At 51.1% G+C, this 24919-nt stretch overlaps 1 protein-coding gene across 1 annotated transcript in view; it reads left to right on the top strand.

The window, feature by feature from the left end:
* LOC142302328 (uncharacterized) overlaps positions 1–24919 on the top strand; it is a 213082-nt gene that overhangs the window by 22221 nt on the left and 165942 nt on the right. The window contains exon 3 of the mRNA XM_075343390.1: positions 11501–11679. Coding sequence (XP_075199505.1) covers positions 11501–11679 — 179 coding nt within the window. The remainder of the gene's footprint in view (positions 1–11500; positions 11680–24919) is intronic.

Here is a 24919-nt window from a genome sequence, read left to right as displayed (position 1 = left end):
GAGATCGATGAGAGGGAGCGGAAGAAGGCCGAACTGGTGGCCAGAGCGATCCGGGAGAAGGAGCACCTCCGGCGGGCAACCTCCCGTGCCCGAGGACCGTTGTATGTGGGGCAGGTGAGGCGGTTTGATGTCCGCCGGGGCTACGGGTTCATCTACGAGCCGGGCCTGGAGGCCGAAGTTTTTGGAGCCCGGCGGGATGTGAATGCCCACCTGCCCGAGGAGCATCCTGGCCGTAATCTGATGCCGGGTGATATCGTCCAGTACACTCGGTTCTTTGGGGAGCGAGGGTGGTTTGCGCTGGACGCTAGATTGAAGGGCAGCCCAGAGGCCCTAGCAAGCGCCGCGCCCCCTCCCTTGGAAGTAGCACTGGAGCCTGGAAGTCCAGAGTAAGGCAGCGGATGCCCGCAGCACCGTCCCCGTTGGGACCACCATTTTGTTTAAGAGTTTGAAAGTTGCACAAGAATGATAAGTGAAATTACCGAAGAAGTCACCTGATTTGTTTGTTGATTTGCAACCGGCAGGAGCCGGCACCGTTGTCCCCGTGGGGACCGTTTAAAATGCATGGGAACTATCCATGGACAAGCCCGTGAACTTGCAGGGCACCACAAACGTTAAGTGGCTTGTAAATATGTTGGTTACCGTTACCGTTTCCGCAATACCGTCTCCGGAGAGGCAGGTTGGAGGGACGGCCCTGAGCAGAGCAGGCTGGGGCCCAGCCACCAAAGGAACCGGTGGCTACCCTCTGGAGGGAAGGACAGATCCCGCTCGGGTAACTTGTGCTGGACTGTGGGTCAAGGGGTGCTGCCTGGGCTTTAGGGGCAGCATCAGGGCCAGGTTGCTTGGGTGGGAGAGAGCGGAAACCGTAGCCGTAAACCGTTGCAACGTTTAAGTAAATGTGCCTCCCGTTTTGGGAAGAGTTTTGATTAAAAATGTATTTATGTTTGCTTAACCCTGTTATCCCCTTTTTACAGAGAAATAAAACCGGTGTAGGACGGCAGCCCGCGGACGGTCTGCATTTTGCTAAGGGGGAATGTGTCGCCCTGGGCAAGCCAGGGGACACAGGTCACAACACCACCACACCCCACACTCCAGGTAGGCACACCAATGCTAACCAGAAATCCTTGTTGCCTTCCTCCAGGAGTCTGTTGATGCACACCAGGGGGTGGGCCAGGCGGTTGGCTCCGCCCACCGAGGAGCTCACAACTCTGGAGGCGGGAAAACCAGGCAGATTAGCCCAGGTAGGGCAAGTGTGAGGAGCTAAGTGAGAGAGCAAACAAGAAGTGAAAGTAAGAAAGTGGAAAAGGAGGAAAGAAAGTGAAGTGGCAGTAGAGAAGGAAAGCCTGAAGGGTCCAGCTCTGTGTAGGGCCAGAACAGCAAGGTCAGCGACGGCGGTGACTGTCTGGAGGGGGACCGTTTGGAAGTTCCTGGAAGGACCCCGTTGGCTGTGTGCCCGGTGGTCTGGAGCAGTGTTCCGAAGGACAGTCAGCAACAGGGCAGGGGCCTCTCGGACCCCGGCAAGGCTAGGAGTCGCCAAATTTGCCGAATCCGTCAGTGAAGGGGACGTAGATCCCCCAACAACCAAGTCCCGATTGACGGCAACAGCCCAACCAGTACGGGGGAGACACCGCCACCGCCAGGGCACCAGTTTCCCCAGGGCCAGCGCCTGCGGGCAAAGTGTAGAGCTCCTCCGGCCCAGATTGCAGTCGGGGAGCGGGTAACCGGAGGGAATCCACCGCTACCATCAGTCAACATAGGTGCAAGGAAGAGGGACATCACCGTCACCTACCGGGAGTGCAGGTGCAGCCGTCTGTGGGACCGTCCTACCAGCCGTTTGGTTTACCGTACAAACTGTGTCCGTGTCTCAGGCTGAGTGAGTAGCACCGTGCCGCAAGGCACAGCGCTGCCCCCGCGTCCCTGCGCCCACCAGGCCCCGCACCTCCTTCTCCACCACCGGGCCACGGGATCACCAACCCCTACCCACGGAGGGGCAACACAACATCTGGCTGCTCCGCATCACCATCCCCGGGACCCCCGAATTGAGCAGCGGTGGTGAAATCACCACAACCGTGGGTGGCGTCACGAACTATAACAAATCCCCCACACCCAACCACAAACAACCCCCCTTTCACTCACGGGCGAGGAGTGTCGCTCGAGAAACCCCGGGATCCGGCCCACAGCTCGAGCCACCACTGAGCAGCTGCCGGACCCGAGCAGAAGGGGTGAGCGTAGTGTGCCGACACCCTCCTCCCCGCCCGCGACAGGTGTCTGGGTGAAGCAGAGCCGAGTGGGTGTCTGGGTGAAGCAGAGCCGAGTGGGTGTCTGGGTGCAGGAGAGCCGAGTGTGTGTCTGGGTGAAGCATAGCCGAGTGTGTGTCTGGGTGAAGCAGAGCCGAGTGTGTGTCTGGGTGAAGCAGAGCCGAGTGTGTGTCTGGGTGAAGCAGAGCCGAGTGTGTGTCTGGGTGAAGCAGAGCCGAGTGTGTGCCTGGGTGAAGCAGAGCCGAGTGGGTGCCTGGGTGAAGCAGAGCCGAGTGGGTGTCTGGGTGAAGCTGAACCGAGTGGGTGTCTGGGTGCAGGAGAGCCGAGTGTGTGTCCGGGTGAAGCAGAGCCGAGTATGTGTCTGCAGCAGAGCTGTGTGTATATATACTCTTTGGGCAGCAGAGTGTGTATTTACTCTGGGCAGCAGAGCTTTATGACTATGTGCTGTTTGGGCAGCGTAGCAGAGATGTGTGCAGCAAAGCTGTGTGTATATATAGTCTTCGGTCAGCAGTGATGTGTATATATGCAGCAGAGCTGTGTGTGTGTTTGTGTCTGTACATATTCAGCAGAGATGTGTGCAACAGTGCTATCAAGGGGTGTGTGTAGCAGAGCTGTGTGAGTGTGTATGTATGGAATAGAGCTGTGCGTGCGCCCCCCCCATAGCCATGTGTGCAGCCCCCCAGAGCCGTATGTGCAACCCACCCCAGTAATGTGTATACCCCCAGAGCTGTTTGCTACTCCAGTAACATCTATGCCCTCCAGTAATGTCTATACCCCCTGCCCCTCCTGTGATGTATATACAGCAGTGTCAGTGTGCACTGTGCACGGCTATGTCTGTTTCGACCATCATGCAGCACAGCCACATGTCTAGGAGGAGCTGGATGGAGACAAGCGGGTATGTGTCTGTATGCAAAGATGTGTACCTATGTATGAAAGTATATATGACTATGGATTTGTCTGTTTATAAGTATTTTTGTGAGTTTGTCTTCAAATATGTATATGTGCGTATGCCTGTATGTGTGTGTGCGTGTCTGTATGTGCGTGTCTGCGTGTGGAAGGGGCCCAGTGAGACTCTTCCGCCCGGGGCCCACAAAAACCTGGAGCCGGCCCTGGTTGCTGCCACTGTCCCTGGTCCCAGTGTGTACCTACAAATGGGTGTAGTGTAGATTTGCCTGAGTACCGGCGTTCACTCCTTTCCTTACCCAGAATGGGACATCACACCGCTGGCTGGGGTGCAATGTTCCTGTGGCGACGGAAGCCTCAGGGGCGCCACACTGCCCCACAGCGAATCCCAGCACATCCTCGGGCTGAAAAACAACAGAAAATTGTGGAAGAAATTGCAAAATTTTTGTTATGCATAACTGTAAAACTGTAGAACTTTTCTTCCCTTTATGGGAGGCACAGATACTTTAACGTTGCAAACATTCTTATAAAGAAAAAACTCTAAGTGTGCTCTTCCAGTCCATTGCACGGTTTGGCACTTCCACCATAATTCTGGTAGGGGGCACAACAGGTGCAACTATTTACATGTGAATCTTCTGACCACGCATCGTCCAGTGGCCCAAAACGTCTTTTCAACATTAAAGGGGGGAAAAGGGCAAAGACAAAACCAGCCACTAAGTTCAGTGGCCTGGTAACACAGGACACATATACATTCACCGGGGACCACATTCCAGTCCAGTGGCCCAGTAACATATAAACAAGGGGGAGGGTGACATCTTCAAAAAGCACAAGGGGCAGTAAAGCAGGAAAGGGTGTCATCTTCAAAAAGAACATGAGGGCAAAACAAAAGGGACGTCTTCACAAAGGGATGAGGAGCAGACGGGGCTATTTACAGTTCAGTTCTTCTTTCTTTTCACTCTTACTTGCGGGGATAGATGCGGGGGTCCCACTCTGGCATTGCCCCAGGCAACAAGTAGGCTGAGGAGATCAGAGTTTGGGTCTCCTGGGTGTTGGTGGCCAGCCTGCTGCGGGGCGCTGCAGCCTGGGTTGGAGTGGGGCTGCTCGCCGAAGTGGGGCTGCTGGTCTGCCGAGGGTTACTGGCCGGCGCGGGGCTGCTGGCTTGTAAGGGGTTACCGGCGGTACGGCGCCACTCTGGCCCCTCCAGTGATGTTTCTTCCCGCACGATATGGGCGCTCAAGGCATACCAGCCACGGCTCCCCATCAGCCTAGTGTACTCTAACACATCACCCGGCTTCACATCACGCCCTGGGTGACCTTTAGTGAGGTGCTCCTCTATGTCGCGGCGTGCAATAAAGATGTCCTTTCCTAGCCGGGCTCCCTGATGAACCCCCAGCCTTCCTTCAATTTGAATTCAAGCACCTGGCCCCTCCGCACTGGGCCCTGGTGTTCCTTGCAGCTCCGTCGGATTCGAGCCTTAGCAGCCAGGTTGGACGCCTCCTCTGCACGGCGTCTCTCCTCCTGGCTCTCCCGCTCCCGCTGGTATTCCTCCAGCATCCTCTGGCAGGCCACTTCAGTGGCAATCTCAGTCTCTTTGGGGCGCAGCGGCTGCTGCAGTCTCCCACTGTCAATGGGCGCAGCGTCCCAATTCACCCCCAGTGATGTTGCTCCCAGGAGGTTAACAGGGGGACTTGCAAGGGGGCCCACTAACTGTTCGGGGTCCACCCCACCCCAGGCGCCATCTTCGGAGGCCTCCGGTGCCCCACAGGGCGTCAGCGGGGCTGGCGGGGGAGACTAGCGGAACTGTGGAGGGACTGGGTGATGGCGCTCGGTAGGGCCGTGGGTCCGGATGGGTCAGGGTAGTATATCGCTTACCCGGGTGCTGCTCTGCGGCCTCCATCCTGTGGCCCACATCCTCAGGTGCCATCCGGTCCTCTCTCCGCCGGTCCACCTCCATTTGCATGGTGCTCAGCCTCCGGGCCAGGATCTTGATTTCCTCCCGGAGCAGGTCCAACTCGGGATCTATTTCCCGGGTCCCTGGTGTGCACTTCTGCGGCTCCTCCGCCATGCTGCTGACCTGGGGAACGTTCGCTGCTACACTGCTCGGGTGCTCGACCACGCCACAGCATCTGGCGCCAGACTGGCGCCCAGCCCATCACGGCCGGCACCGCTCCGTTTACAATCAGGTACATTCTTGCTCTTGTCTGGTCTGGCATTTAGACTCGTTCTGCCAGCCAGCCAGCTTTTCTAGGTGTCATCTCTTCTTCTTCCGCTCTCCATAGCGGGCACTGCTTCGCGTTCTTTTCTTAGACAAGGGGGCGGGGCTTCTTTTCGCGCTCTTTCTGCAGGCACGCCCCCCTTCTTCCCGCGCTCAGTGGCTTCAATGGCGGCAGTTTCTCACAGTAAAACACACAGTCTTTTCAAAGGCGCACAGTACTCGGTGGGCACTGGGCACGTTATCCTGTTCGTGACGCCAAGGTTGACTCGCCCACCCCAGGGCTATGAGACACCCGGTGCCGGGCCGGACTAGTCCGCATGGTCGTCAGTGGTGGCTGGGCCCGACTCCGTACCCTGGTGGGGTCAATTAATATGGCTGGTGACTTGGGGGGTGATTAAAGTTTATATTTGTCGTGACGCCACCTGTGGTTTGCGGGTATTAAGCCGCCGCTGCTGTATGAGGCCTCCGGGGTGGTGGAACGGCAGCAATGGTGGTACTGCTCCCCACAGGTGGAGAGGTGCCCCGGGGCACAGTTGGTGCTCGTGAGAGTCTATGGTGTGATGGAAGTCTATGCAGGCGGCAATAACTGAGACAACACCAGAGGGTGCAATTCCAAGGTCTTTACTCACATTTCCTGGGCTGCAGCACACTGGTGCCTCAGGGCGGCTGGAACCCACTGTCAGGGACCTCCGCCAATCCTGGGTAGATCTTGGAATGAAAGCTGGTATCCTCTTCTAAAGTGTCTCTGTCTTCAGCTGTCTCCTTAAGCCTTGCCCTTGTTGGATGAACCTGGCTCGGCCTCCACTACAGCCTCCGGGCAGGGGGCTCGCCTGTAGGATATTTACCCCCTTTCTGAAGGTTCTGCTGTGGGCTGTGGCCCGGGGAGTTTTCAACTTTCCCTGGGCCTCGGTTTTCACTGTTGGAGATGATTTTTTTACTCCTCCGGTTTCTAGGGACCGTCCCCTGTTGCAGCTTGATCCCTCCACCAAATGACTTTGTGGAACAGACCCTGCACTCGTAAGCCTTGCAGCGGCCCTGGAATCCCTTCTTTTCTCTGCTTGGTGTCACCTGGACCCTCTGAGTCCCAGGATCTTCACCAGGAAGCGTCTCTTTCTTTCTTTGCTCCTGTCTGACTAGAGCTCTATCCTCAGCTCCCTTCTCTGCCTCCCGCAGACTCTCTCTCCTACTACTCACTCAACTAGACCTTCCCTTCTCTCTTCTTCCCTCGGGTAGCTCCTCCCACCTCCCCAGTTGCTAAGATCTACCCTATAGGAGCAAGGATGGGTCTTACGGCCCCTCCCAGCATGCAGCATGGGAGGGTTGCTGCCACTGTCCCTGGTCCCAGTGTGTACCTAACAATGGGTGTAGTGTAGATTTGCCTGAGTACCGGCGTTCACTCCTTTCCTTACCCAGAATGGGACATCACACCGCTGGCTGGGGTGCAATGTTCCTGTGGCGACGGAAGCCTCAGGGGCGCCACATGTGCAATGCAACTCCTCCTGTTTTCTGGTTATTTACTCCCTGCTTTAGTTTTCCTCCTTATCACTTGTCTGATTACTCTGTGTGATGGTGCTGTGTGAAAGAGTTTTGGTTTCCACTGTTTGTCTACTACAGTTAGCACACTCCTGTCCTGGCTCACCCCCTGGGGTAGTGAGGGAGGGGGTACTAGATCAGGGCTGGTCAGGAGCAGGGACTGGAAGGAGGCCCAGAAATCATCACCATCAGACGTGTCTCTGAGATCAGGGACAGCTGGAGTCCCCCTAACCTGAGAGCCAGTTTAGGAGCCCTGGTCCCGTGTTATCCCCTGCCACCGATGACAGGTATGGGGGTTTCATCAATCCTTTGTATGTTTTGTACAGCTATTGTGTATAGATAATATTGGAGGTAGCACATTCATATAGTATATTGATAAGGGACTTTGCCTGTTGCATTGGAATCCATTTTCTTTATGTTACAGCTGCCTACTAGAGTCAATCAGCATAAACCATTATTAAGGACCCATCATCATGGAATTATCATGTTGATCATTACTCTTGTTAAAAATGCAAACCATGGCACTAAGGTTGAGGCGACACGGCGGCATTGAGATCAGGTTTTGCATTGTGATATGGCATCTAATGATTTCTTATATTATTAGAAAAATATAAGGAGTGGACATCACCCATGTAGCATGTCAAAAGTTGCACAGATTTTCTTGGCGCTTTAAACTGCATGTTACATATTACAGTAGTGTTCAAAACAATAGTCCAATGTGACTAAGCAGATTATTCACTGTTTTGGTATACGGTAAATTATATTACTATATGTCAAACAATTTACCAGTTGGTGGAGTAGATTCTTATAAAACCGCTAGACTCGACATTCATGATCTGCAGGTTTTTGAGTCTGTGTATTATAATAAATTGAAAGGGGGGTGTTCAAAAAGCAGTGTGGAGTTAAATGAGGGTGGTCAATCAATCTGTGAAAAAATAGGTGGGAATCAGGTGGCCCTTATTTAAGGGTGAAGCCAGCCCATGTTGTACATGCATGTCTCCTTGAAAGCTTGAGAAATATTGGACGTTCGAGACATTCTTGAGAAGAACAGAGTACTTTGATTAAAAAGTAGATTGGAGAGGGTAAAACTTATAGAGAAGTGCAGACAATGATCGGCTGTTCAGCTAAAATGATCTCCAATGCTTTAAAATGGAAAGCAAAAACAGAGAGACTTGGAAGAAAACGTAAGATGACCATTTAAATGGATGTAAGAATAGCGAGAATAGCAAAAGGCTCAGCCAATGATCAGCTCCAGGAGGAGATGGAGCGGGGCAGCCAGACAGGGAGGGGAGACCTCGGACTCTGGAAATATGTGGCGGATAGCATTATGCAGACTATGCGGGCAGGCAGGATGCAGGGTGTGCAGTGTACTTGTGGCGCCCCAGCGGTCTGGTTGCCACAGCAGTGTTGCCCTCCTCAAAAGGGTTAATGCTGAGCCTGGATGTAGCCGGGGAAGTCCATTGGCCAGTAAGTATGATCATTCAACACAGTTTCTCTCCCAGGCTAGCAGAGGGCGCTCTAAACCTGGAGTTCCAGGGAGCCTTCCTTAAGCCCTGACCTGGGGGACGAGTTAGTTAGTCTGTGAGGAGAGTTCAGTGAGAAAACAACTCGAGTTGTGTGGTGTGTGAGCTGGGAGCTGAGCCGGATCGTTCACCCCAGGAAAACACAGTCCACAGAGAGACAAAGAGTAGAAGGACATTGGGGAGTGGAGCGCAGCCAGCTTCCCCCGACGTTGTAGCTAAAGAAACCGAATACCGGAGTTCGGGGCCACTCGAGTACTCAAGTACCGGTGGTCGCATCCGGAGGACGAGAGAACTGCAGGTCTCCGTCCACCCAGCACCCGGAGGTGCAGCTGTAGATCCAGGACTAGGAGCCAGGATAGAAAGAGCGGCACCTGTGATAGTCCACGCAGCCCGCCATACGGGGGAGGTAATAAACCACCTCAAAGAGTACCAGGACGGGTCTCAGCATTGCTGAAACAGTGGTACCCCGATTACCCAGACAGAGCATAGGGAGCAGGCCTCATTACTCACCTGGCCAGTGTGAGTCCCCTGACTGCTTCCAGGCTACCAGATCACCACTACCATCTGTAACAGGCTCCCTGGAGGCCACCGACTGAGGACAAGTAAAGGAGAAGGTAAAAGAAATCATTGTTTGTCTGTTCCTTTATACCGCCCTGTCGGCCCTGCACCTCATCAGCAAACACAATAGACTCTTGCAAAGGTTGCCCCGGGGTACCCGCTCCACCTGTGGAGAGCAAGAACCACCTCAGCGGCCACAACATCAGCCCCGGAGGTCCCTTCCAGCAGCTGCGGCTTCATAGCTGCACAATTCCACAGGTGGCGTCACAAATTTAAATAAACTACAACTCCCATCATCACCTCCCCCTTCAGCCACGTTAATTGACTTCGCCAGGGTCACGGGGCTGGGCCCCGCCACCGCTGACTACCCCGGACTAGTCCGGCCCGACACCGAGTAACCTAAGGCCCTGGGGCGGGCGAGTCATACTCACTCAGGTTGTGTAGACGTTGGTCCAATCATTAAGCAGACTCTGACACAGAAGTAAACCAAGTCTCTGGGTGCCGCTGCCACTCGGGGGAGCTTGTCCTGGTATCCGTCCCCACTGGTACTGCTTAGTGGTCCGGAGCCTGCCTCCATGCACAATTATAAAGATTTTCCTAAGTGACCCTTCGGCCTGAAGCTGTCAGGGTCCCGCTCCCTATAGTGATATAGTGGAGCTGTGCTCTCGATGGCTGACGCTTGAGATTTCTGTAGGCCGCATAAGCTGGAAAGCCCTATCCCCCTCGTTTTGTTGGTGCCTTCAATCTCTGAGCTCTTGGGGAAAGGTCATAAAGAGACTATCCTCCACAGGTGAACTATCTAGCTACTCCCTGATCTAGGGTCTTGTACCCTGCCGTGCTCGATACCGGTCCGGTTACTGGACTTTCCGGTGCCGACCATTCTCCAAAACTAAGTCAGTACATCCTTTTCCAATACCCTGCGACCGGGTCTCCGACTCCTCTGGTCCCAGACCACCGTCTGCGACCCAAATAAGGGCACACAGGGAGTTACAACTCCCTCAGCTCCTCACTCTCTGAGGGCTACTACTGAACTGACTTTCCCCCTCCCACCAGTCTGCCTGACCCCTAGGCGGGTGGCCCTTTTCCAGCTAGACCACCCACTGGTGTGCCTGACAGGGTGTGGTGTGAGGTGTGGTTAGAATTTGAGTGCTGATAGAAGCAGTACCAGTGAGTAGGAACCCCGAACCATGGAGGGTGATTTCTGAACCATAAGAGACAGGGGTGCAGTTTCCTGTGACAACCTGATAGAGTCAGGGGTGTCACACTCCCTTCGGCAGCGGCGGTACTCCCCTTTACTGCAACCCGCAGGTGGCGTCACGAACATTCATCTCCTGTAAATACTCCCTTTGAGTGGCCGCAAGCCCCCGGGTCCAGAGACCCTCGAGCCACAGCAACCCCGGTTCCGAGCAGTTCGACTGCAGCAGGGGCGGCACACTAAATCCTAAATAAAAAGAGGACAGATTTTGTTTGTAAAGACAAATGCAGGCACTACTATTTTTTGGAAAAGCCCAATGTTAATATTTTTATATTTTCTGTAAAGTAGTTAAACATTATATAAATGTATCTGCATTTTTGATTTAGAAAACAGTGTGCAATGTTCCCAATGCATGGAAATAAAAACTATTTAAAGAGATTTGGCTTAAAGGGAACCTGTCACCATTTTTTTGGACTGTAAGCTGCGGCCACCACCACCGGGCTCTTATATACAGCATTCTAACAGGCTGTATATAAGAGCCCAGGCCGCTGTGACAAGATAAAAAACACTTTATAATACTTACCTAATGGTCACTCTGCGGTGGAATAGGGACTAATGGGCATCTCCGTTATCCGATGCCGGATCCACCTCTTTTGGCCATCTTTGTTCTCCTTCTTCTCTAGCCGCAGTGCATGACGGGTCCGACGTCATCCACACTCGCCGGTATTCCGGTCCTGAGCAGGCGCACTTTGATCTGCGCTGAGCAGGGCAGATCAAAGTATTGTAGTGCACCTGCGCAGGACCGGCGAGTGTGTATGACGTAGCCGTGTCATGCACACAGGCTTCACAAAGAAGACGAAGATGGCCGAAAGGGGAGGCGCCCCGACAACAGAGACGCCCATTAGGCCCTCATCCACCGCAGAGCGACCGTTAGGAAAGTATTATAAAGTGTTTTTTTTATGTTGTCACAGGGGCCTGGGCTCTTATATACATCATGTTAAAATGCTGTATATAAGAGCCCGGTGGTGGTGGCCGCAGCTTATAGTCCAAAAAAGTGGTGACAGGTTCCCTTTAACTCATGTTTTTGTACACACTGCTGTTATTTTGAACACAACTGTATGTTTTCCATGTAGCAGATTTTCTGTCTTATATGATGAGGAGATATTTTGACCTCAAAACTTCTCATTTTGTTTTGGTGGGTCTTGTATTGGCCATAATTCTTTGATCCCAAGCATTGCAATTGTTAGCCCATAAACGCTGTCTACTTACTGTAGATTTAATTGCACCCATTCAGTTAGCTCTTGCATTCCACTTCCAGATGGAATGATAAAGTGGTGGGACCTCGACAGTGGACGCTTCTCTCAATCAGCAGCTGAACATTCAGGGATGGTCACCAACCTCTTATACTGGACAGACACAAAGCTAGTGTTCTCATCATCAAATGATGGTACTCTGATTGTTTGGACTTCCGGAGCAGTTGTGTTAGATAAGATCATGGTATGTACAATATTTGTCTTTTATGAATTGTTGTTTAAAAAAAATTTATGTATGAAAACAATGATATACTGTATATGTTACTACAAAATTAATAATAATAATACAGGGTGATTCAATCGCTATTTTACTAGGAAAAAATTCTGTAACTTCTAAAAGAGGTGGTCAACCTTAATGAAATTTTTTACTGTACATACTTTGGTTCATGAGAAATGAGAGTGCAATGATCCTTAGCGACAAAAAACATCTTTGCACTGCCTGGTCTCGCCGACTTGTTGCCCCGCTGGTCCTCTCCATTATGAGATAGACAAGCTGCATGCCTTTCTGCACATTGGTATCTTGTATGTGGTGCTTGCATTTCACTCCTACCGAGTTCCTAAATCATTGAACAATGTAGAGATACAGTTTGGAGGAGAGTCTTTCATTGAAAAAACATACTAGAAAACTGAGTCCTTAATAGAGATAAGAGAACCTCTCGTGGTTCGGTTCACCAAACCAAACCAAGTTTAGGGTGCTCTCGCGAACCTTTATCGAACCAAACTTTGAACCTTTATTGAATCTCTCCGAACCCCATTGGATTCAATGAGAGGCCAAAAGTAAGACACAGAAAACACCTTTAGACGGGTTGAAAAGCATCCAAAACAGCAAAATATGTTTTATAGTCCAGCACCACTGTTTTGGCCTATGCATTAGCTTTTTAGGCTATTGACAGAAGAAATATATAGGTGGATGAGAGACAGGTGTATGGCTGGTGCTCCCATACGCTTGCCATTACAGACAAGTCACAATTTGGAGACCTATTTTGTAGTCTTGACATTCAAAATCCTTTCAGGGACACAGCGGTACAATAACATCAATTACCCCCCCCCTCCCTATAAGGATTCAAAACACCAGGGAGTTACAATCCATGCAACAAAGGCTGTGGGCCGTTTTGTTTTTTGTTTTTTTTTAAATCAAGACATGCGTTAGTGGGCCAGTGGCAGGCATAGGCCTCTCTTTCCAAGAACATTGGCAGTAACCTCTACTCAACATTTTGAGACACATCTTTTAATCTCTGATGGTATTGTACTTCTATTTTAGAAGGCAATTACTCCGGCCCATAGGGGTTGCCCAATAGGGCTTTAAAACACCAGGGAGTTATGGTCCACAAACCACATAGGCTGTGGGCTGTTTTTGTTTTTTTTTTTTAAAAAATCAAGACATGCATTAGTGGGCAAGTGGCAGGCATAGTCCTCTGTTTCCAACAACACTGAAAGTAATCTGTCCACAACATTTGAAGCCACATTTTGGAGTCTCTGCCCCCTGTGTCAGGGGTGGGCTGAGGACTGCAACCCTCGACCATGGCTACTGCCCCAGGCCACATTACAGTTACACCCGGTGCTGTTTTTAAAATTTCTAAAGGCAATGTCAATTGGCAAGATGCAGTGTGTACAGTAGATACTGCACTAATAATTTTTTCAGACCACCAATAATACGTGGCTATAACCAGTCGTTTTTCAATTTTTCTAAAGGTAATAACAATTGCCAGCATGCAGTGTGTAGATGTCAGGCTACCACCAGGGTGAGCTAGAGCCCTGCAGGAAAAGACACTACACAGAGCTGAATCAGCATGGAGGTGGACACACCGTGTGTCCTGGAGCACTTCCCTGCAGAGTCAGCCAGAATACAGAGGCCACGGGGCGTGCGGGGGATGGTCAGGCAGGCCAGCTCATACACGATACGGTAAGAAAGAAGACTGGAGGAACGAGCAAAAGGGGGGGTCGAGGTCAGGGCGAGGTCAGTACCAGAGGAAGCAACCGAGTGGGGAGATAGGAGAAGGGGGAACGACTGGGGCTATTGTGGGAAGGAAGGAGGTGGGACGGAACACAGAACACAAACAGAGCACAGGGGAAGGACGGATCAGTAAACACTAAGGCTATGTGCGCACGTGTGCGCTCTGCACCGCACAGAAAAGGTGCGCTTCAGAGCGCAGCTGAAAAGCTGCGTTCTGAAGCGCATGGTGCCTGCAGAATTCGTGCGCTTTGCATGGTGCCTCTCCCTATAGGCAGCATGCAAATCGCACGGAAAAAGTGACATGTCACTTCTTAGAACGCAGCGATTCGGGCAGCAGCCGAATCGCTGCGTTCTAATATGCCACGTGCGCACGGCTCCTGCACAATCTCCATAGACTGTGCAGGGAACACAGGACGCATGCAGTTACGCTGCGGTGCAGATCGCAGCGTAACTGCATGTAATACGCACACGTGCGCACATAGCCTTACAGGGACCAGGAATCACAGGCAAAGCAGTGCTAAGCTTATAGCCAGCGCTGGTTCAACAGAGATAACAGAATTTAAAGCATCCAAGCTCCGGAAGTGAGGCCTGAGAGAAGGCTCCGCCTTCTAGCCATGTGGGCGGGGAGGTGGAACCATGACAGTAGATTATTATTATTATTATAGGTTGAGTTGAGCCAGCTATTAGGAAACTTGCTCACCAAAGTAACAAGACAGGAGCAGCTGGATATTCCTGATGACAGATTCATTCTATTGTAGATGTGGAAAGGGAGGTGAAGGCTATGGAAAAAGAACACTGGCAGTAACCTCTCTATAACATTTAGGCTGTGTGCACACATTGCGTAATTTAATGCATTTACGCTGCGTTTAGCACTGCAGTGTAAATGCATGCGTCCTGCGTCCCCTGCACAATCTATGAAGATTGTGCATAATCCGTGCGCATGATGCTTTTTTGAACGCAGTGATTTGAGTGTCAAAAATTTGACAAAATCTCTGCGTTTAAAAATTCAGCATGTTACTTCTTTCGTGCGCTTTGGATGCAGCCCCCACCTCTGTCTATGGGAGAGGCAGCATCCCGAGCGCACGAAATCGGCATCTATGCTGCAAACACACTGCATCCATTAAGCAGTGTTTCTGCAGCGATTTGCAGCGCACATGTGCTGTCAAATCGCTGCAGAAATTTCAGCATGTACGTGCGCACATAGCCTTAGAGACACATTTTGGAGTCTCTGCCTTTAAAAACAGCAGTACAATACCATCAATTGCCCAAGTCTGTTAGGAAATTGCCACCTCCCTATAGGGTTTTAAAACACCAGGGAGTTATGGTCCATGGGACACATGGGCTGTGGTCTGGCATTTATTTTAAAACAGTGAAGACATATGTAGCGCCCTGGAAAACCAGGTAGATGTACATGTAGGCCCCCGCACAACACTAATCCCACGAAGGGTTAAATCAGCCGGCCTGAAACCCTAGTCATCCCCCTCAGGGAAGGACAGACACACCAGAGGGCAGGACCAGATGGCTAGGTAACGCCCACCTAGGGGTCTGGAGAGCCCGCGGCGGGAAAACGGTCAAATCAGTTCCAGTTTAAGTTTGGAGTGGAGGTCCTAAGCTGACAGGTGCAGGGTCGGAGCCCTGACACCTTGGCTAGGTGGCAGACGGTAGCCAGAGTCTGCAGGAGACGGGAAGATGGCTGCCGGAGATCCAATGTGGACCGGGACAGGGTTGGAGCCTGCCGGTACCGACATCGGGGAATCGACCCGGAAACCATGTGCACAGAGGGGGTACTTGGACCCTGAAGCCAGGACCGGCACCGACGGCCTAGCTAATTAACCAATTGAGGGCAAGATTTTAGGTCCTGTCCCAACCTAAGTCCCGAAAAGTAGACAACCACCCACAGAGAGGGATAGGGCAACCGCCAGGGCCCGTAGATCCCAAGGGTCAGTGTCAGATGGGCACGGCTCCCAACCAAAGGACCGGTAGCGGACTCCCGCGTTTCAGACCGGGAAGTCCTACCTACAAAACACTGACTGCAGAGGAGAGAGACTTTGACTTCCAGCCCGGGTGTGGGATAAGATATAACCCGTCTGCGGCAGCTGGCCACCATCACCTTGGTTTACCACAAGACTTGTGTGCTTTATTTGACTGTGAGTAACATCCCCGGCCTGGCCGGGTGCGCCGGCCCCTGCCATCACTCTCCTCAGCATAGAGACACTGGGCCCTGGGACATCCATCCCTACCCACGGATTGGTTAACATCCAGCTGCCAGCCCAGCGTCCCCGGGAGCCTCGCAACGGCAGCGGTGGTGCTACATCTCACCACACACCGTGGGTGGCGTCACAGACATTTTCCAACCAATCCCGTATAAATACGTCCCCTTTTATTCGGAGTGCCCGCTCGACCCCCGGGGCCGGAGAACCTCTGGAGCCGCACCATAGATCCGGATCCGAGCAGCACTGGCTGCTGGCACGGGGGCGGCACACATACATTACACTATTGTCCACTAATGAAGAATGTTGTGTAAAGATCACAGAATTTTGGTAGCCCCAACTACTTGGCTCATGAGGGATTGATCACAGGAGAGAGAAGCAGCAGATCCAGTTGAGTTGGTGGGCGGTGGTTGAGTAGGCATTGTAGTCTGCATTTTAACGCAGTGAGATTACCAAAGTAAGGTATGTTTACGCATGTGGCGGGTCATACATGTAGTTGTCAAATTTATTTATTTTTGTACTGAGTTATATTTTACAATGATGGCAGCGAAAGATGGAAATATGGAGGTAGATGACAGATAGCTGTAGGGCTTGTGCTCCCACACCCATGCCACTACAGACAAGACCCAACTCGGAGACCCATCTTGGAGCCTCCAGAATCAAACACCTTTCAAGCAGACAGCAGAGTAGTATAGTAGCATTAATTGCTCCCTCCCCATAGGGCCTTAAAACACCATGGAATTACGGTCCACAAAATACATAGGCTGTGGCCGGCATTTAAATTTTAAAAATCCAGACATGTCTGAGTGCCAGGTATAGTCCTCTTGCCCCCAGAAGACTGGCACTACAGATGAAAGCAAACTTGGAGACCCTACTAGATGTCTCCACATTTCCAAATATTAAGGTGAGGAAACAGGAAATGTGGCCACAATTGGCACACAATACCGATAGGCCAAAAAAGTAACATGGCTGCATGGGACTGGCACCGGAACAAGGCCTGAAACAGCATTATTTTGGTCACCAGAGCAAGCAAGATGACAGACAGGCATTGCCCTCTTGCTCACAGAAGCCTGGCACTACCCCATCGCCTCATCTGCACAGTCTTGACCTGGGGTGGCAAAGTCACTGGACTTCAACAACTTGTTCATCGTTATGAACGTTACGCGGTCTACAGTTTAAGGGACAGATGGCTGCACTAATCTGTCAATACACCACCAGTAGCGCTGAAGACAAGTTCTGAGAGAACGCTGGCTGCTGGGCAGGCCAAAACGTCCAAGGTGTGAGTGGTGAGCTCAGCCCACTCTTCCAATTTTGAATACCAAAACCCAAAAGGGTCCAATTCCCCCGTATTGCATCCATATAGAGCTCTAGGTAATCCATCACCATCCTCTCTAGTCATTGACTATGTGTCAGACGTCTAGCCTGTTCTGCTGGTGCATGTGATTGTGAAAAAATATATTCCAACAAGCATACAGTATAAATTGGTTCTGGCACTTGAACTACTGCTGCTGCTAATGTTTCTGCGTTGAGGACGCGATATTCCCATGGTTGGAATTATAGAGCTGCCATGCACGCAACGCTATGTGCATCCCTGCTGGCTTGTGGAAAAGTACTGTTAAGATGTTCTACAAGCTAGTTTAATACTCCAGCATCCGCGCGTCCCTTTCCAGGGGTGGAAGCATCTTGCTAAATTGACTCTTGTAACGTGGATCTAACAGAGTGGCAACCCAGTAGTCAGCACTATTTCTAATCTTAACGATACGGACATCATGGTGCAAATAGTACAGCAAGAAGGTGCTCATTTTTTGGACGCTTACATGGGGTTCAAGTCCATGTTGAGTTGTTGGCGGGTTAACGCTCAAGCTTGCCTCCTCCTCCTCTGTCTCCTCACACCAACCACGGTTAAAAGAGACGTGATCAATATCTTCTTAGGCCGGCATCACACAGTATGATATATCGGGCGATATGTCGTCGGGGACACGGATTCCGTGACGACATCCGGCATCGTTAGAGATATCGTTCCGTGTGACACCTCCAAACGACTGTGAACGAGCAAAAATACTCACCTTATTGTTGCTCGTTGACACCTCGTTCATTTTCAAAATGTCGGTCCTCCTTCTGCGCGCCGGTTGTTCATCGTTCCCGAGGCAGCACACATTGCTCCGTGTGACACCCCGGGAACGACGAACACAGCTTACCTGCAGCCGCCGGCAATGCGGAAGGAAGGAGGTGGGCGGGATGTTACGTCCCGCTCATCTCTGCCCCTCTGCTTCTATTGGTCGGCCGCTGTGTGACGTCGCTGTGATGCCGAACGTCCCTCGCCCTTCAGGAAGAGGATGTTCGCCGCCCACAGAGACGTCATCTGGGAGGTAAGTGCGTGGAAAAGGGGTTAACGACTTTGTGCACCACGGGCAATTAGTTAGTAATTAGACGCACAAACGACGGGGGCGGGTACGATCGCTCGTGCGATCGCACGATAGATCATACCGTGTGACGCCGGCCTTAAGGCCACTTTACACACACAGATAAATCTTTGGCAGATGTGTGGTTGCAGTGAAATCATGGACATATTGTTCCATTTGTACACAGCCACAAACTTGGCACTGATTGTCCACAATTTCACTGCAACCACAGATCTGCCAAAGATTTATCTCTGTGTGTAAAGTGGCCTTTTGTCTCTGGAATTGTTTGCCCCATCACTTCTTTCTCATTTGGTGCTTGGCTCCTGCACCTTCACTACCAGTTTCTCTGGTAACATGAGCCCACCTCCATCGATTGCCTACACTCTACTGTGACACCCGCCAGTGCAACGACTGTCCGGACCTTCCAGGAAATATTATCCCTTCCTCATTCTCCTCTGTATCCTCCTCTTACTCTGGGACCCCAACCTCCTTCTGCAGATTATTCAGAGTGTGCTCCAACATGTAGATGAGCGGAATAGTGATGCTGATGACGGCATCGTCAGCACTCACCATGTGTTACAGTTGCTGTGGCACTGGAGACTATGTTCGGATTTCTTGCTACTGCACATGTGCGAGCACTGGAGACTATGTTCGGATTTCTTGCTACTGCACATGTGCAAGCGCTGGAGACTAAGTCCTATCTTGGAGCCATTGCACATGTGCGGGTGACATCATCGCTGACACGAGGTCACATGTCTCTGACACCTTCTAAGCTGATTGGCCGCTGGTCATGTGCTTGTGACGCTTTGCTCGGTGATAGGCCAGCGTGACGTCATTCCTGTCGTTCTGGCTCTGGTGTCCTCCATCTTGGATGAGGCACAAAGTCTATATAAGACCCTGACGCACGCCGCCCGGCGCTCAGTCCTCTTGGTTCATGCATAAGAGTAGACGCTCTGTGCACGTCCCTCTAGGCATCTCTCTGTCTATGCTAGGTGAGCGCTACCAGCAGGGTAGCATTCTTATACCTTACAGCTTCAGCTGCAGTCCGTATCCTTACATCTTAGTGGAGCGGACATAGGCAGGTGCCTGAGGCACATGGTCCAGCTGGGCCTTGTGATTCTACTCGTAGGTGGACGTTGCCACTAGGGAAACGTTCCTTATACTGCGTCTGGCAGTTGTTCGTATCCTCGCACACTAGGGGAGCGAACATAGGTAGGAGCTTTGTGCGGCTTATGCTGCTGTCCGTCTCTTTTGCACCACTAGTGGAGCGGACCCAGGCAGGTGCCATATCTAGTGGTTCGTGTCCTCGCACACTAGTGGAGCGAACACAGGTAGGAGCTTTGTGTGGCTTAAGCTGCTGTCCGTCTCCTGGCACCGCTAGAGGAACGGACCTAGGTAGGTGTCATTTCACACTGACTGCTTTTGTCTCTGTGACCATTAACAGAGACCATACCACACACTCTCCAAGTAAGGGAGGAATTGCTTTATTTCCTAATTATATTCCTCTGTGAGTTTAACAGAGGTATTGCACTCTGCACTTGTGCTATTACTATTTACAGTGGCACACTTATATACCCCTTATCCTCTGCCATAGTCTGCAGCAGAGTCTTTGCACGGTGGACCCTGACTGTCTGATATTCCTTTGGGTTTTATTATCAGACAGCCCCCCGTAACATTAGAACTGAGCCAAAGGTCTGGCAGTTATGGCAGAATATCAGCAGTTACACCGTTACATACAAGTACTTGAGTCGCGGCTCAAGACTATTGAGGATAAACCTCAGACCATGGTGACATCTGCACATGATCCTCGACTTGCTCTGCCAAACAGGTATTCTGGCGATGCCAGATCATGTCGTGGTTTTATTAGTCAGTGTCAGATACACCTAGAGGTCAACTCTTCTCGCTTCTCTACGGAGAGGTCCAGAGTAGGCTTAATCATATCCTTACTTCAGGACAAAGCCTTAGAATGGGCGACTCCCCTATGGGAGCGCTCTGATGTGGTTACTCTGAGACATCAAAACTTTCTTGAAGCTCTTAAAGCGGTATTCATGGGTCCGCAGGCTACCCATGATGCGGCCCTGAGACTGTTAGATCTATCTCAGGGTTCGTTATCCACTAGTTCGTCTGCCATTGCTTTTAGAACGCTGGTGGCAGAACTAGATTGGCCAGAAAAGGTGTTGATTCCTATCTTCTGGAGAGGGTTCGCAGGCTATGTCAAGGATGCCCTTGCTACTCGTGAGGTCCCTGCTTCTCTGGAGGACTTAATCACTGTAGCAACAAGGATCGACGTACGCCATAAGGAACGGAGATTCGAGGTCTCTTCCTCACGCCCTAAGCATCGGGCTATTCCAGTTGTTGAGGGTCCACTTCCATCTTCCTCAGCATCTGAAACATCTCCCACTCCTATGGAGTTAGGTCATACGTCCCCCAGACTACGCAGGTCTGGTCCTCCTATATGTTACGTATGTCGTCAGGCTGGGCACTATGCCAACAAGTGTCCTAGCCATCAGGGAAACTCCCAGGCCTAGTAACCATTAGAGGGGGGTTACTAGAGACGTCTTCTGCACCCTCTAAGTGTAGTATCCCAGGTCAGCTCTCATTCTCTGAGAATAAATGGCCTATTATGGCTTTTGTGGATTCCGGAGCTGACGGGACTTTTGTGTCCTCAGGATTTGTAAAGAGACACAATATTCCCTCTATCATGTTAGAGGCGCCTATTCCTGTCCGTCTTGTTAATGGGACTATGTTGTCTGACTCCATTACATTGAGGACAGTTCCCTTGCGCCTTTCCCTGTCTCAGGGTCACATAGAGGAGATTTCTTTTCTTGTTTTGCCTGAGGGTATAGACGACGTTCTTCTGGGTCTCCCATGGCTTCGGACCCATGCTCCTCTAATTGACTGGGAGTCCGACAGCATTATTAGTTGGGGTTCGAAATGTCAGTCCCGATGTCTTCCCTTACCACCTAAGGTCATTGCGGTTGCATCAACTGATCTCTCTCCCATACCTACACCCTATTTGGATTTCGCTGACGTGTTCTCCAAACAGGGTGCTGAGGTTCTTCCACCCCATAGGCCATATGACTGCACCATAGACCTTATCCCAATTTCGGTTCCACCTAAGAGCAGGGCTTACCCCCTGTCAATACCTGAGTCGGAGGCCATGTCGACCTATATAAGAGAGAGTTTAGATAAGGTGTTCATTCGTAAGTCTGTCTCTCCCGCAGGAGCTGGGTTTTTCTTTGTTCGGAAGAGAGAGGGTGATTTGCGTCCCTGCATAGATTACAGGGGTCTCAACGCAATCACAATAAAGAACAAATACCCGTTACTTTTAATTTCAGAGCTCTTTGACAGACTGAGGGGAGCTCAGGTTTTTACGAAGTTGGATCTGTGGGGTGCGTATAACTTGGTACGAATTCGAGAGGGTGACGAATGGAAGACCGCTATTAACACTCGAGACGGTCACTATGAATACCTCGACATGCCTTTTAGTTTATGCAATGCACCCGCAGTATTTCAGGACTTCGTAAACGATGTGTTCAGGGATTTACTGTTATCCTCCGTCGTGGTGTATCTGGACGACATCCTGATTTTTTCTCCTGATCTGGAGACTCATCGTCAGGATGTCGTTCGTGTCCTTTCCCGTTTAAGGGAGCACTCATTGTTTGCTAAACTCGAAAAGTGTGTATTCGAGCAGTCATCCTTGCCTTTTTTGGGTTACATTATCTCACAAGAGGGTCTGGCTATGGATCCTGTGAAGCTCTCTGCTGTCCGGGAATGGTCCGAACCTCATTCCTTGAAAGCGGTGCAACGCTTCTTAGGATTCATAAATTATTACCGGCAGTTCATACCCCATTTCTCCACTTTGGTGGCCCCTTTGGTGGCCTTGACTAAGAAAGGTGCTAGATACAGCCCAGCACTAATATAAATTGTGGTAACAATTAAAATATAACCTTTATTGGTTCATAGTTAAAAATATTAAACCACACAACACATACGGTTGTAGAACAACCAAGTAAAAATGGAGCAAATGTAAAAAGCTCCTAATATCACCATGGAAGGACAAACCTCACACTGGGGGGGAGGATAGAGTAACCTCCCACCACGGTGATAGAGAAACAAACAACCCCAACCAGGTTGTAAAAATTACTGAATTATACACACAAGACAGTATAGTCCAAAAGACAAAATTCAAAAGATGTATGAAGAAAAATTATTTTAGTTGTCCAATATATAGAGGGGGGGGCAAACACAACAGCCTCACAATGCCCCTCAATTGGCAACCATCTGACCTGATGTGCTCCTAGACCTCCCAACGCGTTTCATAATATGCTTATTCCTCAGGGGACTATGGTCAAAAGAGAGCTGCAAATGATAAACACAAGGGTCAGGTTGCTATTCAAGTACAGTGTATAGCAAAAAGGACGTATAAAGCAAAAAGCAACGTATTTACCTTCAGTTAGACAGACTTCCAGCATGTTATGTCTGGGCCTTGGCATACAGCACCAGACTTTCAAAACTCCCACCCTTAAATATCCTGTGAGTGTGCAGAGGAACGCCCTCCCAATCACAATGAGGCTAATGATAATTATCTACCACATGTATGAAGGTGTTCCTTTACTCAAGGGAAATACGCCCCTGTGGTGTGTGGGCGGAGGTATATTTCCCAAGTTCCTCCCATTCACAACTCCCACATGCAAGGAATATGGCTTTCCCCCCAATCACGTAACCTGGGGGACCGCCCACCTCAGGCACACGCCCTGAGGGGCGTGGCCAAGGTCCCATCCCACGTACTGGTATAGACAACAGCCATTGATCACGTGCGCGGACCGCGTCATATCCGGTCACGCGGCCGCGCACGTGACATAGTAACTAAGGTGGCGATAAACGTCAGCCGGAAGTCACGTGCGCGGACCGCGTCATATCCGGTCACGCGGCCGCGCACGCCACATGATAACTGCGGAAGCGATGAATCTCAGCCGAAAATCACGTGCGCGGACCGCGTCATATCCGGTCACGCGGCCGCGCACGTGACATGATAGCTAAGGAAGCGATGATCATCATCCGAAGATCACGTGCGCAGACCGCGTCATATCCGGTCACGCGGCCGCGCACGTGACACAGCAACCATGAAGCGTCACATCCGGTCACACGGCCCCTAGAGGCGATCCGGTGACCATGGCAACGCTGGATATGTCACCAAAAGCTGATCAACACAGTACCAGAACAAGTGACACTGTATTGAGTTAGGCGACCATAAACACGTAAAACGGTCCCCATAAGCAGTAAGGACCAATGGCTGATGCCGCATGCCAAATATTAACAAGCTAAAAAGCTAATAACTGATGTCAAATGCTAAATCATACACAGTATAGATAACCAGGGGGCCTAGATGGGACCGCAGGGGGGGGGGGGAGGGTGTATTTTATTCTGGTGTGGGAAAACATTAGCTGGCAAGCCTATATGATAACAGGGCTGAAATATTGCAGCCCCAAGCAAAAGGAAGGAAAACTGTATACGTCAACAGAGGTAGTCCTACCGAACCTAAATGGTAGACATGGTAGTTTTCATTCCTTAGTTTCTTCCCCCGTGCCCCCAGTCGAGGTACTTGCGTGGATGCCTGTCCTAATCCAATTCATTTGTCTACCATTTAGGTTCGGTAGGACTAGCATTTAGCATTTGACATCAGTTATTAGCTTTTTAGCTTGTTAATATTTGGCATGCGGCATCAGCCATTGTTCTGGTACTGTGTTGATCAGCTTTTGGTGACATATCCAGCGTTGCCATGGTCACCGGATCGCCTCTAGGGGCCGTGTGACCGGATGTGACGCTTCATGGTTGCTGTGTCACGTGCGCGGCCGCGTGACCGGATATGACGCGGTCTGCGCACGTGATCTTCGGATGATGATCATCGCTTCCTTAGCTATCATGTCACGTGCGCGGCCGCGTGACCGGATATGACGTGGTCCGCGCACGTGACTTTCGGCTGATGTTTATTGCCACCATGGTCACCATGTCCGGATGAGACGCTTCATGGTTGCCGTGTCACGTGCGCGGCCGCGTGACCGGATATGACGCGGTTCGCGCACGTGATTTTCGGCTGAGGTTCATCGCTTCCGCAGTTATCATGTGGCGTGCGCGCGGCCGCGTGACCGGATATGACGCGGTCTGCGCACGTGACTTCCGGCTGACGTTTATCGCCACCTTAGTTACTATGTCACGTGCGCGGCCGCGTGACCGGATATGACGCGGTCCGCGCACGTGATCAATAGCTGTTGTCTATACCAGTACGTGGGATGGGACCTTGGCCACGCCCCTCAGGGCGTGTGCCTGAGGTGGGCGGTCCCCCAGGTTACGTGATTGGGGGGAAAGCCATATTCCTTGCATGTGGGAGTTGTGAATGGGAGGAACTTGGGAAATATACCTCCGCCCACACACCACAGGGGCGTATTTCCCTTAAGTAAAGGAACACCTTCATACATGTGGTAGATAATTATCATTAGCCTCATTGTGATTGGGAGGGCGTTCCTCTGCACACTCACAGGATATTTAAGGGTGGGAGTTTTGAAAGTCTGGTGCTGTATGCCAAGGCCCAGACATAACATGCTGGAAGTCTGTCTAACTGAAGGTAAATACGTTGCTTTTTGCTTTATACGTCCTTTTTGCTATACACTGTACTTGAATAGCAACCTGACCCTTGTGTTTATCATTTGCAGCTCTCTTTTGACCATAGTCCCCTGAGGAATAAGCATATTATGAAACGCGTTGGGAGGTCTAGGAGCACATCAGGTCAGATGGTTGCCAATTGAGGGGCATTGTGAGGCTGTTGTGTTTGGCCCCCCCCCTCTATATATTGGACAA

This window comes from Anomaloglossus baeobatrachus, chromosome 4 (assembly GCF_048569485.1).
Source record: "Anomaloglossus baeobatrachus isolate aAnoBae1 chromosome 4, aAnoBae1.hap1, whole genome shotgun sequence".
Lineage (NCBI taxonomy): Eukaryota > Metazoa > Chordata > Amphibia > Anura > Aromobatidae > Anomaloglossus > Anomaloglossus baeobatrachus.
This window is presented reverse-complemented; position numbering and strand designations above follow the sequence as displayed.